Source organism: Chlamydomonas reinhardtii, chromosome 12 (assembly GCF_000002595.2).
Source record: "Chlamydomonas reinhardtii strain CC-503 cw92 mt+ chromosome 12, whole genome shotgun sequence".
Lineage (NCBI taxonomy): Eukaryota > Viridiplantae > Chlorophyta > Chlorophyceae > Chlamydomonadales > Chlamydomonadaceae > Chlamydomonas > Chlamydomonas reinhardtii.
In genome coordinates this window covers 5826770-5842840 of record NC_057015.1, presented here as the reverse complement: position 1 = coordinate 5842840, position 16071 = coordinate 5826770, and the positions used below count along the sequence as shown (strand labels likewise).

Genomic DNA, 16071 nt, shown 5'->3' with positions numbered 1-16071 from the left:
GTGAACATGAAGGGCAAGACTACAATGATGGTGATACTGTCACTCTCGGTCAAGGGGACATTGGGCAAGTCTCACTCATTGGGAACCCATTCTTAGTCCTCCCCTCTTGCGGAATGTATACCTGTAGCAGCTCAAGCGGCTTAAAGAACCTCTAACTTATGTGCTTATCATTAATCTAGTTATCAGACGGCTTGCTCGAGGTCAAGTCAAACTCGGCACAACGCGCGAGCGTCGGAGGTCACAACATGACTTTTGCCTTCGCTGCTCTTGAGCAGCAGCTTTCAGGGCTAGCTACAGATGCAGCTCAGCTGGCGCAGCCTTATCTGGCGCACATACCGAAGGGCTTGCTCCGGGATTACACATGCATCGCCGCCGTCGCGTTTGCTTTCTGGGCAGTTGAGGGCGTCCTGCTCGCAGTGCTGGTGCCGACGCTGACGCGTATACTCGTGCAGCCGCCCACGAAAGACGCGGATGCGAAAAAGCAGCTGCGGCGGGCAAAGGGGGCAGCCATACAGACTGTGGCACGACTTGTGGGCACCATCCACAACACCGTGCAGGTGGGTGCCAAGCAGTGTTGCAGTAAACGCTCATTTGGGTGCCCGTGCGTAACGAAACCGCTTGAGGCCTTGCTGAGAGCGTTTGGGGACATAACAACTTGCGTTGCACAAGGGGGCCCACCGTACCCAGTACGCCACAGCTGTGGAAACGATGCCCATGTTGCACTATTCCGGCCAAAGGAAGTGAATTGAAGTCGACCAACGCGTTGATTGCAACACTGGTGCCGAGAAAAACTTAACAGCTGTAGTGGCGGCGGTTGCGCGTGAGGGTGTTACCTTAGGACAGACAGGTACGACGAGGGGCACGATGGGGCCCAGATTCTTGTCGAGCTCAACGTCGCGACGTCCAGCCCAGCTGCCAGCCCGGTTCCTCCACCCGGCCGGCCCCGCTGCACCGTGCGTGGGCCGGTTCCTGGCGAAAAAAAAGCGACCACCCACCTCACCTACCAGGAATTGCTTTCTGCCCCTTCCGCTTGCCCCCGTCCGCAAACCCCCAGGTCCCCCTTGGCCTCCTCATCCTCCTGGACCCGCAATTCCAGTCCAACCGCATGTTCCAGACCACACCGCTTTCCTATGCGGTTTGCTACATCTCTGCCGGTTATTTTGCGCACGACCTGGTGATGTGCGCCTCCCGCTTCGCGCTTGAGGGCCCGCTGTACACCATTCACGCTCTGGTATGCCACGCCGCCTACGCGTTCGGCGTCACGACAGGCTTTATCCACTACCATGGTGCGCTGCGGGATGAACAAAAGCCAGGCAATGCCCGGTGATGGGGGGTATGGCGGCCAGCACTACATGGCCTCCTACTGCGTTCTGACTTCTGATTTGTAAACTGTTGAGCAGGACTTATGACCCAAATCTGCCTTGTCGCCACTTCACAGGCGCGGCTTTCCTGCAGTGGGAGCTGTCGACAACCTTTGTGCACCTGCGGTGAGCGTGGCGTGGGTAGGCGCGTAGAGCAAGAGAGGCAATGCCAATTGTGCGGTACCATGCAACCCACATGACAGTGTTGCGCTCTGGTTGACGTACCTTTGCCCCTGACCCTAACCGGCGATGAACTGCCCCCTGTCCCTGGCACATCCCCGTCCACCTGCCCTGCCGTTCGCCATAGTTGGTTCATGTACAAGGCGGGCTGGGCCAACACCCGCGCGTACGTGCTGAACGGCATCTGCATGGTACTGGTCTTCTTCGGCTGCCGCATTGCTTGGGGCTATATCGAGAGCGTCGTCCTGGTCGGTGACGTGTTGCGTGAGCGCTGGGTTCCCGGCGGCTCGCCGTTCCCGGTGGGCGGCACCTTCGGTTACTGCGTTGCGGCTGTGGTGATGAACACGCTCAACACGTACTGGTTTTACAAGATGCTGACCGCGGCCCTCGCGGTGCTGCTGGGCGGCAAGAAGGCCAGCGACGTCAGCACACACAAGGACGAATAGGTTGTCAAGTTGCTGTGGCGGCATAAGAATGCCCCGGCATAGCATCGTTGTGTATGCACGCCGCTCTGCCCGGTTACTTCCGGGGCGTGGGCTGTGCGGTGTTGCCTTGCGAAGTACAAGGCATGGGCCGGAATGTCGGGATGCGGATACTAACATGATAAGCGACGCGGCGTGCTTGGGGCTGCCGCAGTTCTGCACGGACTGAAAGAAGGTGCAAATTGTAGTGTGTGAAACCTGTAGAGCGGCATTGTACCGTACGGTAATGCCGCTAGGGCGCTGGCCACGAGCTGAATCACAGGTGCTCGTGTCTGCAAGTATACTGCAGTGGGCTCTCTGCAGTGCTTGCATGTCTTGTCGGCCGACATTGTTGTATAATTCTCACAAACCCGTGCATGTGTGCGTTGGGTGTATTGTGTAGAGTATCTTGGGGTGTGGCACATGCCACATGGAGGGCTAGGCTCATGGGGGCGGACTGGCATTCATCATACAAGGGGCCATGCAGAGCATATGCTGCCTTGAATACGGTATACTTAATACCCGGTGGGATTGAATGGAGAACTTGAACCCCAAGAGTGGCACAGGTGAAGGCCTGGTGCTGGAATGAAGAGGCGGCAGGCGTATGGTACCACATGCCCCGCACTTTAGGCTGGCGGCATCAATGGATGGATGCGCAGACGTCTGGGGCAGCGTGCCGTGGTGTACGCAATTCTGTTGTCGTGTGCGCGAGGTAGGTACAGTGTGTAGTGGACAGTGGGCCGCTCAGTGCGTACAACGCGAACCAAAATCTCGTCATCCCCCAGGGAATGACCCGAGAAGTGATATTTCGGCTGGGACTGGGGAATAGCGTTGGGACCAGCTGTGCAAGAGGCCGCGTGCTTAGTTAGCGAGATTGTTGTGGCTGACGGCGGCTTGTCGCTATCATTGGTGATGTCGTGTGTAGTAGTATCCTCGTGCGTACGATGGAGCACACAAAGTGGAAGGCAATGTAGTGTTACCGTTACCGTAGCGTTGCCCCACGCCTCGTGACGGGCAAGGTCATGCCGACGCCCGCTCCCCCGCTGTCGACGGTGGTGGGTGCCCTTTAACGCCTACCGATGCCGGCCTGACCGCTGGCCTCGTCCTGAACGGCATCACGTGCCCGCCATCAACCTCTGCTCGCCACAAGGTGACAAGGAGCGCCAGCCGACTTTGGCCAGCTACGAACTTTGATCCCCTGTCGCTTACTGTTGCACTTCATGAATATGCACAGAGCTCTGCCTGCAGTCTTCCAACGGGCTACCTCCGAGCCTTACGCCAGCCAGTGCGGCACGTACCGGTATCTGACCAGTCCGTGCCGCACGCAAACAACTGCCCATTCCCAGCCCCGCCGCGCACCGACAGGCAACTTCGCAGCTCCACCATTCGCTCATACAACAGCCCCTGCACTTCATACATGCACTTCCATCCTGCCGCCCGCACAACTACGGTACCCGCCCCCAGTTGCATGACACGCGAACCACCAGCCTCACAGTCGCAGCAGCCTGCAACGTGCGTGCTGCGTGGGCGAAGGGGGGAGGGCTATGACAGCTAGATGGGGGGAATAACACCAGAGCCGGACGGGACTCAAAAGGGACTCAGAAATACATACACTGCAGACATACCGACACCGCCAGGCACCATCTGAGTCACAAAGACAAGATGACAAGTCGTGGCCCCAGTAGCACTGTTGGCGCAGAACAACTTTTGACCGGGTCAGGGCGGGCACCTAACAAAACCCGGAACGCTCACCCTGAACTCAGCGCCCGAGTGCATGCCCCCGAAACGGCACACGATCAACCGGGCACGCTCACCCTATGCACGCCGACACACTAGCTGCTGTCAGCCAAGGTTGGCTGATAGCAGCTAATTCCTAGTCCCTGTCACGGTCTTGCATGAAATGAGATTAAGGCATGACCCTTACGTGCTTCAAAGCTATGAGCCATGAATGATCCTTTCATGCCAGAAGGTAAGATGACGGAGCGGGCCCCCCTGGCCGTTCAAAGAAAGTCACAAAACACATGGTTAGCGTTTCGCATTGTGGCCCAGCAGGGGGAGGGAACCCATCCCCGTGCACCCCTCCTTCCATGCATCGACCACTACAACTAGCTGTGCGTGCTCAGGGGCTTAGTCTGCCCGCAAGTTGTGCAAAAGTCATGCCTACACATCCACATGCATATGCAGCGGTTTTGAAGCGTTCGTTCAACTGCCTCATGGGCACTCAGCCTCATTCAAGCATGAAACATCTGTACAACCTGTGCACACATACGCACAATAGAACTATTACTGACCGCCGCAGTACTACTCCTCTCCTTGAGGCCGCCGCCAGCAGGGCTCATGGGTCGCTGACTGATCGGTCGTTATGGCGGCTGGCGCGATGACTGCTGCCGATTGCGTCCACGGCCGCCATGATCTCGTACCTGCGTAGTTACGCAAGAAACAAAGCAGCCATGGTGGTGTCATGTCAGCTGAGATGCCATACTTGTGCGCAAGAGGAAGCCCCAGCGGGCAGCAACGGAGCGCGGCTCATGTCGCATGTGGCGCAGGCACACACACACACACACACACACACACACACACACACACACACACACACACACACACACACACACATGACGTCGGCCTTGCCAGCTAGGGCCTACCTTGATAGTGGCGATGTCGGCATGGCCGCCTCTGCGCCGCCGCCCACGCCCCCTGAAGCACCGGCGTCTGCAGCCTTGACGCGGACCGCTGCTCCTCCGCCGCTGCCGCGTTGCAACGGGATGGGCGACCTTGCCTTAGCCGCTCTCGCCACGCTGCAAGCACCCGCCTCGGCGCCCAGCGCGCCTTCAACTGGCGTGCTGCGTCCAGAGCGGCACCTGCTTACAGACGTCCCGGACCCGCTGACGGTGGCGGGGCGTGCCGCCGCCAAGCCGCCGCCGCCGCTGCCAGCTGAGCCGTCGCCTGCTGCTCGGCCAGCCTCCGCAGCGCCCGGTAGTGATAGCTGTGCGGCCCTTGGGTCTGGAGCAGGAACGCCTGGGGGCGGCTCGGGTGTGGGCTGAGCTGACCGGTCAAACATCAGGTCAACAAAACCGCCCGAGAGAACGCTCCAAGGGCGTGGCGGCTCGCCGCTGGGCGGGTGCGGGGACGGCGAAGGTGCTGGAGGAGGTGAGGGATGGGGCGGCGGCGGCGCTTTGCCGCCACGACCGGTGGGCGGTGCTGGAGTGAGAGGGTCCGGACATGGCACGGGTTGTGTTGAGGGATGATAAGATCGCTGCGGTGGCTGCGCCGATGGCACGCGAGCACTGGCGCCTTGCACGCTTGCATGGGTGCCGACCGAGTTGGTTACGCCATGGTGCAGCGGCGGCAGAGGGGCGCGTGCGGGCGGCAACTGCCGCTGGTGGGGACCTGGCGGGGTCACAGGTGCCAAGATTGGCGTTGCGCTGACGCCACCAGCAACCTCAGCCGCCAGACCTGCTGCAGCGCTGCTGCCGCTCGCTTGCGCTTGCTGCCCGTCGTTGTGCTGAAGGACCTCTGCACTGAGCCGCTGGGCGCTGCCGCTCCCTGCTCGCATCCCAGTGCCGCCGCCCCCTGAGCTGACCGCAGGATCCGGCAGCACGGCTCCGCCAGCTCCCTCCTCCACCGTCGATGCCCGCCGCGACGACATGACCGCTGCGACCGCTGCATCTGCAGCCGCGTCGGCCGCACCGTCTGCAGCGCCCGCGCCCGGGCCTCCACCTGATGCTGAAGAGCACGGGTCCGGAAACACGCGCCGCCTGCTCTGACTGCGAGCAGCCAAGCCGTGCAGCCCCGGCGCCGCCACTGCAGTGCGACCAGAAGGCGCCTGCGGCGGACCCAGACGGGTGGCCAGCGGCATAGGCAATGTGGGACCGTCCGACGCGGAAGCGGAGGCCGAGGCCGTTGTCGTGGAGAGTTCGGCACTACACACCTCCGCCACAAACCCGGGAGCTTCCGTAGGGCCCTCTCCATGGGACACCCCTCCGATTGCAGCTGCTGCCAGAGCAGGCATGCCAAAGGCTCCCCTCTCGAACGCCGCGGCTCCGTGCGTGGCTGCGTAATCCCGGCTCGCCCTCCTTGCAGCTTCTCCGGACGCTGCCTGCTTAGGTGGCGTCGCGAACTGCGACGTCCGCATGCCTCCCTCGGGTACGGACACCACCCCGCCTAGCCGTGTGGGCGAGGCCCTCGCCGCTGCCGCCGCCGCCCGTGCCTCAGCCGCCGCCGCGGCCGCTTTCACTGCCGCACTGCGACGCTCCAAACCACGCTCCACCGGTGTGTGTGCGCCTGCGCCTGCGCCTGCTATGACCGCCCCGACCCCAGCAGCGGCCTTGTCAGCGCCCTCCACGCTGCCCTCCTCGGCCGCCGCCGCGGTGGCTGCGGCGGCCGTCGCAAGGCGCTGCTGCTGCAGCCGGAACCAGGGCGGCAGGTCGCCGACTATGCTGCGCGGCTCGCCCTGGAACAGGTTGAGCGCGTAGGGCGCCAGAGGCATGGGGCTGCGTGGCGAACACACACATGCGCAAAGGCAGAACCAAGGCCGTGTAAGGAGGAGCACGGGCTCGATCAGCAACTGCACCCGCACCCTGCAGGTGGGCGGTGCACGCCGCAGTAATTACGCGAATCTCCCCCACATGGTAAAGGGCTGATGCCACACTACGGCAACACTACGGCAACAATACGGCGCACACAGCCCACTCACGAGTCCATGCGGCCGGTGCAGCAGCGCAGCGCCGCCGCCAGGCTGCTGAGGCGCGTGACCTTGCGCGGCACCATGCGCAGCGGGTCGGACTTGCCGGGCGCTGCCTTGAAGCTGGGGTGCGCCAGCAGCGCGCCGCACAGCGCACGGGAGAAGTGGTTGCAGTTGCGGGACAGCAGCCGGTAGGCGGGGCCAACCCACCTGCCCTGCAGGGTGCGGGATGGGATGGGAGGCCAGGCGCAGCGAGTGGTTAGGCGTGGTGCATGGGCAGAGCCCTTGACAGAGTCTGGCGCATGGCGCAAGTACGGTAGTCTGGAGCAGTGAGAAGTTTGGAGTGTTAACACGTTTTGCAGCGCGATACGCTACGGTAGCAACACACACGCACACACACACACACGGCGACTTGGTTTACGGAATGTGGCTGCTAGCAGCCGAGTTGGCCGGGTACCCATTAAGCAGCCGCCAGGGCGCGCGCACTGGCACTCACTGCTCCTTACGGTCTTCCCAACAACCCTTCAGGTTTTGGCACCACCAGCCGACCCGCCCTGCTCGCCCACCTGCAGCCACAGCGGCCTCAGCACCTGCTCGTCCAGCTCCGCCAGGCTGCCCAGCCACCACCCCACCACCGCCCGAGACCGCAGCGCCGGCATCCACCCCAGCGCAGCGGCCGCAGAGCCGGCATCATCTGTGCAGTGTGCACACACAGCGTGCGGCACACGGGCATCGCGCAGCCATCCGCCAGTCATCCGTCTGTCTACACCGTCAATCTCCAAGGCCGGGCCCGGCCCGCAGCGCGTCCATCCGCCCTGCGCGTCACTGCCCCAAGACCGCAACCTGCCCTGCCCGCCCACCCACCCCCCGCGCTGACTCACCCTGTCCCGCCTTCACCAGCTCCTCCGCCTCCCGCCGCAGCACGTACAGCGGCCGGGTCAGAGCCATGATGCCCTGGTCCTCAGCGCTGGCGCCGCCGAACGCGTACTCCGTGCCTGCCACCTGGTCAGTGGGGATGTTGTGGGCGCGTGCGGGGTCAACTGATGAGCGACAGCCTTAACATGGCTGGAACTGTGGCCCTGAATGGAGGCTGCCATGTGCATACAGCAGGCATGTGTGTGCGTGTGTGGAAAGGGGGGAGGGGGGTTTGGAGGGTAAAGGGCAGCCTACCGCAGCCATGGGCCCGCCGTGTTGCCCCCATGGTGTTGCCCCGTACCTCCACGCCCGAGTGGAAGGCTCCGCCCAGGCCGCATCCCGACAGACACGAGTTGAGGCGGGGCGGCAAGATGTCGTAGAGGTTCACAATAACCTGAGGGCGGGCAAGGAGGCAAGGGGTGGTCGAGGTAAGGGAGGGCTGCGTAGGCGGCGGACCGTCAAGGTTGTCTCATCCCGTCCAGCCCACGGCGTTGTCTCACCTTGAAGCCACGCACAATCTGGTGCGAGTGCACCCATGTGATTTGCGGCGTTCCCCACGGATCCAAGTAGCGGCTCACTTGGAGCTGGCGGGCCAGCAGGACGCCTGTCAGGGTGGGGCAGGGCCGCAGGGGTGCGAGGGGCCTGGCCACCTAGGGACGCAGACGCGTGGGTGGGCGGGAGTCTGAGGGCCCGCGGCCCTGACTCTTAGTCCCATGTATCATCCAGTAGTCCCTGGCGTGCGCAATTATTGATGTACACCAGTACCCACTTTGAGGCCCTTCATCGGCTTTCGCGTTGGCAGCTTTACGCGCAGCGCTTCCTTCCGCCATGCTCGCACGTCACGGAAGACGAGTGGCGTTGTCTTAGGCATTACTAGGTACTGTAAGTTATAATAGTGATACCTGAACAATACTGACAGAGTTGCAACCTGTATTACCCGGCTCTAGTCATCCTTTCGGAGTCGTCAAGAGCTGCCTTCTTTATTTGCTGTTGTAAATTACAGTATCACGTTGTGGTTCTTGTCTTTGTAAGTCTGCGTCTAGCCTTTGCTGCCTTTGCCACTTTTGACTTCAGCAGATGGCTGTCCCCGAGCTTTTACACGCTGACACGCCACGACCCGGGCGCGGCCGAAAGGATCGGCACGGCCGCCCGGGTATCCGGATTCCCCTAGCAAACATTGTGCACAGAAGTATGCACGTACACTCAAAGCAGCGAGGCTAGATCAAGCCTTGGAAGCAACAGCGACAGGTGATTATGGTCGTTCGGGAGCCAAGGAGTTGGAGGAGGGGCAGCCGTTCCTGACAGGGGGCAGGGGGCCCATCGGTGTGCCTAGTGCCGGCTGGGCCGTAGCGCCACAAGTTGTCCGGGGGCCCACCTGACTGCCCAGTGCCCACCGTATCACATACCTCAAACTCGGAGGCGAGTTGTAACGATTCGCGTACCTCCATTCGTCCTGCCTAGCTCAGCCTGGCCCTGCTCGAGTGCCTATCTGCGGTGCACGCGCTCTTCCATGCAACTCCCCACTTCGCAGCAAACACACCGCCGAACGCGCAAATCGTGCACACGGCTATGTGACGCGCGAGTGTTTAAACCTGCAAGGCCCTGGCCAGCCTTGACATCTGCCAATCCATCATTCTTCGACATTCCCTGGCGCCTTCGAAGACAGCATGTACGTACCCTTGTTTCTTTCCGGGTTTCCCGCGGACCTGCCGCGCTCATGCGGCCCACCGTGCAGCCCCTATCCTTGTGCCTGTGCGACCACCATCGCAGCTAGAGCAGTGTTATCAGACCCGGCACAGCAAACCAACGGCCTGTGACACACGCGTCAGCTCTGCTTCCAACACCAATGTCAACGCACTTGCCCACACCGACAGCCCGGAATCGGCGCGCCGGATAGGCTCGATTGTCCGATTTGTTATCAAGCTCCATCTTCTCGCAGTTCACCTGTGCGACTGACGTTAGCCAATCATCCCCCACACAACCCACCCATCACCCATTCACTAACACACAGACACGAAGGAACAGTTTTGTACATGCGGGGTCAGCACGGCTGGTGCAACCCCCGTCTGCCCGACCTCTCCTGCTGCACTGCAGACTCAGTCCTGTACGTTGGCTGGGCGGCGCCCCGGCGCCTCCCCCGCCAAGCCGGCGCTTCATATGGGTTGGCTTGGCTCACCAAGGCACCGCTCCTCGCCTGGAGCGCCCCCGCTGACCGCAACGTGACGCCGCCGCCAAAAGCAGGACGACAGCAGCGACGCGCCTCCAGGACTCAGCACGCCAGCCGCCGCCTTCAGCCGCCGCTACCGCCGCCGCCGCCACGCTCCGCACCAAACACGCAGCAACCCACACACGTCATGCAGATGCGTGCGTGTCCGCTTTACTTGATGTCCACGATCTTGATGACGGACGCGTTCCCGATGCGGTGCAGGGCCACGATGGAGTCGCCCTTGGCGCAGTAGCGCGCGCGCTTGGCGTGCTCGATGGCGGCGGCCAGGATCTCATCGGTCGTGTCCGAGTCCGTGGCACGCGCGCTGCCCTCCGCCAGCACGGGGATCAGGCCGCGGGTGACCAGGCACTGGCGCGCCGGCGCCTCGCCGCTGCAGGTCCAGGTGAGCGAGTCTGCAGGAGGCAGAGGCAGCGGCGGGAGCGGGGCGGGAGGCGCAGGTCAGGCGGGCAACGGGGCCAAGGGCATGGGCAGCTGGCGGATTGCAGCGGCAGCAGCACACTTGCCGCAATTCCAAATCCCAGCCCCGGCGCTAAGGCAGACAATGTTTCAGTAGCCGCAACTACCGCAACTGCTTCGAACTTGCTGTATTCCACCCCACCCCGCCCAAGCCCATCCGGTCCCCACCCGCTTTGTTTCTCAGTCTCCCAAACCCTGACCCCCCCACCACCAGCCCCCCGGACCCAACACCCGAGCCCTCCGCCCCCCCGCCGCGCAGCACGCACCGGTGGTGAGCACGGGCACGGCCACGGTGAGCACGGGCACCAGCGGGCGGTACTTGGCCACCAGGCGGGCGGTGGAGCCCTCGCGCGTGAGCACCACAATCAGGCTGGCGTGCACCTTGTGCGCGGTGCGCACGGCGGACGACGCCAGCGACTCCAGCGGGCTCATGGGCATGGGCGCCTGCGGCCACGACGGCACAAGACGACAAAAGCCACGTCAGCAACCGTTTCGGCAACCACGTGGGCACATATGGGCGCCGGGGCAACGGACATGCGCGCGGTACTCCGCACATGTGGGCGATCACTGAAACGCGCACAACGCTGTTGTCAGTGGCTGCAGCGGCCGCACTCGCCGCGCGCACTCGCCTGCTTAAGGATGTTCTTGAACATGGCGTAGTAGTCCAGGGAGGCCTCAGCCTCGCGGCAGATCTTGGTCATCACCTGAGCGTGATAGCATGTGTGTGTGTGTGAAACACAAAACAAACGGAACAGAGTGTGTGTGTGTACACGCGCGTGTGTCCAGAGCGAGATTCCATGGAAGCGCCGGAGTACACGTGGCGAGGCTGGAGCGGAGGAACGAGACGCGGCAAAAGATGAGCCATGTGAGCACGTCTCCTCCCGCCCCTCCAGCGTGCCGCCTGGAGAGCCCCTCCACAGGCGCCCCGCGCCCCCCTTCCCCCTCCACCCCACACACCTTCACGGCCTCCACCGGGAAGTTGCCGGCGGCGGTCTCGCCCGAAAGCATGACGCAGTCGGTGCCGTCCAGCACGGCGTTGGCCACGTCCGTGGCCTCGGCACGCGTGGGGCGCGGGTTCTTGATCATGGACTCGAGCATCTGCGTGGCGGTGATGACTGGCTTGCCTGCGGGCGTGCGTCACGGCACAAAGGGCAGACAGGGCACACGGTTCCAGGCTGGGTGCACCTTCGAAGCGGGCATTCTACCTAAGGACGCTACACCTAACGCAACCGACAACGGCCACGGCCACAGGGCGCCGCAGCTTCCTGTTCTTGACGTCGTAGCGATATGGTGGGCACACCCGTCCACAAAACCGCAACACCCGGCCGCGCAACGCACCGGCGTAGTTGCACTTCTGGATCATCATCTTCTGCGCCAGGAAGATCTTCTCGGTGGGGATCTCCATGCCCAGGTCACCGCGCGCCACCATGACGGAGTCGGTCTTGGCCAGGATGTCATCGAAGTTCTGGATGCCCTCCTGGTTCTCCACCTTGGAGATGATCTTGATGGACCTGCCGCGCTCGCCCAGCACCTGACGTGGCGGGGGATCACGTGGCGCAACACACACGGCAAGCGGCAGCATTCTTGATGAGCGGGGGCGCGGGAGGTTGGTCAAAAGCTGGGTTCTCTGCGGCCGCAGCCCCAAGGCCCCCCCTGATGCTGACTCTGCCACCGCACCTGACGGATGGTGTCGATGTCCGAGCCCTTGCGCACAAAGGAGGCGGCGATGAAGTCGATGTCGTTGGGCAGGGCCCAGTTGATAAGGTCGTCCACGTCCTTGTCCGTCAGCGTGGGCAGGTCCACAACCACACCCGGCAGGTTCACGTTCTTGCGCTCGCTGCACGGGCACAGGGCGAGGGGCGAGGGGAAGGCAGCGAGTGAGTGGGAGGAACGCGGCGGGAGAGCGGGCGCGTGGCACGCTGGCGACGGTTGGAGGGCAACCCGCGCACAGCTTTCACAACCACACGGGGAGCCTGATGAGCCTGGCGCAACACGCATTCTTGGCTGCAACTGGCGGCCACAGCAGGCAGCGATGAGGCCCCGCATCATGCCCGCATCTCTTTCATGCAACGAGTGCCAAGCAGCCTGAGTCAGAGCTCATGCTTAACCTACAAGCCCAACCCGCAACCACGCAGCCACTCCACCCACCCCTGAGTAACACCCAGCCATGTGTCAAGCATATGTGTGCCCCCCAGCAGCTACTCACCCCAGCATGGCGCTGTTCATGCAGCGGGCGCGCACAGTGCCGGCGGCGGGGTCGGTGGACACCACCTCCTGCACAGGGGGACCGCCATGGCAACACGGGGCACACGGTAAGCGACCGCCAGCTTCCAATAACAAGCCGTGCTGCAGAAACACGCATGTGACCTCGCTTTGCGCCCAGCACCTTGCTGGGCGCAGTAAGGATTGCTGGCAAATAGGTGAACCCGACTGCCACCCTGCCGCCGCAGGCTCCAAGTGCGACAACGCTTCGTTCGTGTACGTCAGCTGACACCGCCAGCTACTGCCGCCGCTGCGGCTGTCACGGCCCCCGGCCCCGCTGAGGCGCATTAGCGCACTGGCTGCTGCGCTGGTGGCCATCCACGGAGCTTGCTTGCGGCGCACTGAGGCCACATGGCCGCGCCGCCTCCGCCGTCAAGGCCGCTGGTCGGTCAGGTTGCACGGGCGCGCCGCCGGGGTAAGGGGCAGCATGTACTGCCGCAAAACTGCCCCGCTACAACCTGGGTCGCCTGGCGGTTTGATACAAAGCTGGCCGAGTCCTCCATCCGTTGCCACCGCCGGCGCCGCAGCTTCTCCACAGCCATGAAGCCGCGAGCCAGACGCCTATGTGACGAGAGCGCGCGGCTGGTCGCATGCGCAGGCGGTGCGACTGCTGGCCGTTGTGTGCCTTGCACCGACCACTGCCTTCCGGTGTCTCACAATGGAAACCAGCCAGGCAACTGCTCTCCGTCGCGCCAGCCCGTCTGCTGTGTGTGGCGTCTGCCGCTGCTGCTGCTGTTGTCGCCTCATCCGCCTACAGGAACGCCGCTGTGCACCTCGAGACCGCTGCAGCTCATGGCGCTGGCCTCCGATAAGGCTGCCGGTGCAGCTGCATGAACGGCTTCCAACCGTACCGTAAGGCTGCCCCCGCATTGCTCCGCAGCGGCGCGCGAAAACGCCGCCCCGCTTCCCGTCGTTGCCGCAGCTTCAACTCCCAGTCCCGCGATCCTGCTCATACCCTCAGCGCCCCCCCTCCCCCCTCCCTCCCCCTGTCCAACCCGCCAGAGCCGCACGCCTCGCCGCCATCCAACGCACCAGCACAATGCTGCCGTCCGCGCACAGGATCTGGGAGCCGGGCTTCACGTCCTGGGCCAGCTTCTTGTAGCTGCAGACGAGGGGGCCCCAGGTGTGGCAAACGTTAGCCAAGTGGCATCTCAGTAATGCAACAGCAGCGCATGAGAGCACCCGCTGCTGGTCCCGTGAGAGAGAGGAGTTGGAGGTGCAGGGAGTTGGTGTGCGGGCGGCCCCATGTAACGGCGTGGGTTGTAACGCCTGCACGCACCGGAGTTCCCGCCCAACGAACTCCTGGCCCCGCTCCCGAGCCCGATCCAACACCGTCCCTCCCGGTCAGTGCACACACACCTCATGGCAATCGTCTTCTCGTCACCGGGCAGCGCGTAGTCGGTGGTAATGGTCACCTCCTGGCCCGCGGTCAGCTGCACCGGCTTGCCGTCCTTCAGCGTGCCAGTGCGGATCTCAGGACCCTACACGTGTGAAAGGTGTATTTTATCAGCATGTGTCACGTAGACATGGCGATGCGCACCAATTCGCACCTTGGTGTCCAGCATCGCCGCGCACATGACCTTGGTGTTGGCCATCGCCTGGCGAAGGTTGTCAAGGGTCTCCTGCGAGGGCCAACGCCACGCAATTCAGTGACAGTGAAGCAATCACAACCCAAATCAGCGATATGCGCAGTGCTAACGCCTACGCGCGCAACGCCCGCCGCCCTGCAAAGTTGCGCACCTGGTGATAGTCGTGCGAGCCGTGAGAGAAGTTGAAGCGCGCCACGCTCATTCCAGCGCGCAGCAGCTCCTCCAGCACCTCCACACTGCGGGACTTAGGGCCCAGCGTGCAAACCACCTGCGCGCGCGATGCCGGCCGACCTCAATTCAGGCGAAAGTTTGGAGCAGCCAGACCCAAAACAGCCAGGCCCCCCGCAGCACGCCCCACCTTGGTCTTGCAGATGTTGGAGGGCGTGCCCGCCAGCACCGTCTCAAGGCCCAGGGACACCATTTTTGGTTGTTTGCCACAACAAGAACGTGACAAGGGCCTTAATTATTGGTGAGTGGGCAAATGCTCGACTATGAGCACGCGTGTGGAAAATGTGAACGCACACATGCGCAGGAGAGCGCCTTCGGCTAGCCCAACGTGCACACATCCCGAAAGTGCTGCGTAGAGGACGCCGAATTTGATGGATCCTTGCTCACATCTTCATAATCAATGCATACTCGCTCCAAATTTTACACAAAGGCTGGCTTGTTCTGCAGCGCTACATGACGCGCGAAAATAACCCTATTAACTCTGCTCGTTCCATCAGACCTAGCACGCACTGGGAATGAGTGCATAACTATCATAATCTGATGTGGGGTTAGCGTGGTGCGAATGCCACGCGTTGGTTGCGACCGCGATGCCAGTGCGGCCGCTGAGTCTTAAGGGCTGGAGCTTTCGAAGTGATATAGGAGTGCGAGGGACAGTGGCTATGGTCGTGGCGAGCACAAGCTGGCAAGCAGGGGGGGGGGAGTCGGCCTGAGCGGGGGAAGGCCGCGGCCACGCCGCGGCCGGGTTGCCCACGAGCGCGTGCACTCGTCCGCCTTCGGCCGCTGTGCCTGGAGGGAGGGTGAGGGTACATCACGACGAGTTCTCCAGCCTGCAACATGGCTGACAGTCAGGCCGTGATGAAGCTGCTCTGGAGCCGGCACTCTGGAGTCGAGGATCCTGGTAGCTAGAGGGGGGGGGAGAAGGGCGTGGGAGAAGGGGGAGGGAGGTGGGGACCGGAACAGCACTCGTAAGTTTAAGTAAGTAGGCAGAAGTGCCGCATGTTTGGGGTTACGATATCTTTGCATTCTTACAATGCCCCATCCAGATTCCAGACCACAATGCCTCATCGCAGTCATCAGACCACACCATGAAGCACCTGTCGCTTGTTTATGTGCCGCGCCTCGCAGCAGGGCTCCTGGTCCCACAGGCTTCCCTGGATTCAAGTCTGCCTGGCGCCACCTGTTCTTCGACCTGCGTGGCTTCGACACTACTAGACCGCCGCGCCGTGGCGTGGAGGGCTTGGCGTGTACGGCACCCTAGCGGCTGGAACGGCCGATGGATGCTATGTGCACACGCCGTTTCATGCGCTTGGATGCATTGGGGGTTGGTTCACGCGCCAGCTGTGGCGCAAAGAGCCGGTGTGCGGTGGTGAGGCATGTACCTCGCATCCCTGCGTACCTGCGGAGGTGAAGATCAGTGGAAGGCAGGGTCTCCTCAGTCATGCATCTCGTCTGGGCTACAACCCAGCGCAGCGCACATCAAGAGTTCCTGCTTGCTTTCTTGAGCAGCAGCTGCTGGCATGGCGATGACATGTTGACGCCAGGCAGTCGTGAACGGGTCTGCGATGGGACAGTGGTAAGGCAGGTTGGTGAACGGGCACAATGGCGCGCGGGGGCGTACCAAGGCGTACCATCACTCCACAGCGTGCACCATTTGCACACCTTGGCCAACCGGCCGCAGGATTCTCAGTCACGTGGGTGGAAGTTAGGACAG

At 62.8% G+C, this 16071-nt stretch overlaps 3 protein-coding genes across 3 annotated transcripts; 1 reads left to right on the top strand and 2 right to left on the bottom strand.

Annotated features, from left to right (window-relative positions):
- Positions 1–116: 116 nt before the first annotated feature.
- CHLRE_12g533650v5 (uncharacterized protein) lies at positions 117–3102 on the top strand. Its single transcript, XM_001692851.2, has 4 exons — positions 117–557; positions 1055–1286; positions 1439–1487; positions 1669–3102. The coding sequence occupies exons 1-4, from the start codon at positions 246–248 to the stop codon at positions 1985–1987; spliced, it is 912 nt and encodes a 303-aa protein (XP_001692903.2). The 5' UTR covers positions 117–245; the 3' UTR covers positions 1988–3102.
- A 2-nt stretch (positions 3103–3104) lies between these two features.
- Positions 3105–8596, bottom strand: CHLRE_12g533600v5 (uncharacterized protein). The gene is made up of 8 exons (XM_043068607.1): positions 8368–8596; positions 8099–8202; positions 7900–7992; positions 7565–7685; positions 7250–7377; positions 6696–6898; positions 4645–6492; positions 3105–4422 (listed from the first exon to the last, which is right to left on the bottom strand). Exons 1-8 carry the CDS (start codon positions 8426–8428, stop codon positions 4338–4340), a joined length of 2643 nt encoding a protein of 880 aa, XP_042918702.1. The 5' UTR covers positions 8429–8596; the 3' UTR covers positions 3105–4337.
- Positions 8597–8681: 85 nt separating this feature from the next.
- Positions 8682–14622, bottom strand: CHLRE_12g533550v5 (uncharacterized protein). Its single transcript, XM_001692956.2, has 12 exons — positions 14491–14622; positions 14284–14400; positions 14094–14165; positions 13903–14024; positions 13576–13645; positions 12488–12555; positions 11959–12118; positions 11620–11812; positions 11239–11405; positions 10911–10985; positions 10548–10725; positions 8682–10217 (listed from the first exon to the last, which is right to left on the bottom strand). The coding sequence occupies exons 1-12, from the start codon at positions 14551–14553 to the stop codon at positions 9976–9978; spliced, it is 1527 nt and encodes a 508-aa protein (XP_001693008.1). The 5' UTR covers positions 14554–14622; the 3' UTR covers positions 8682–9975.
- Between the last annotated feature and the right edge of the window lie 1449 nt (positions 14623–16071).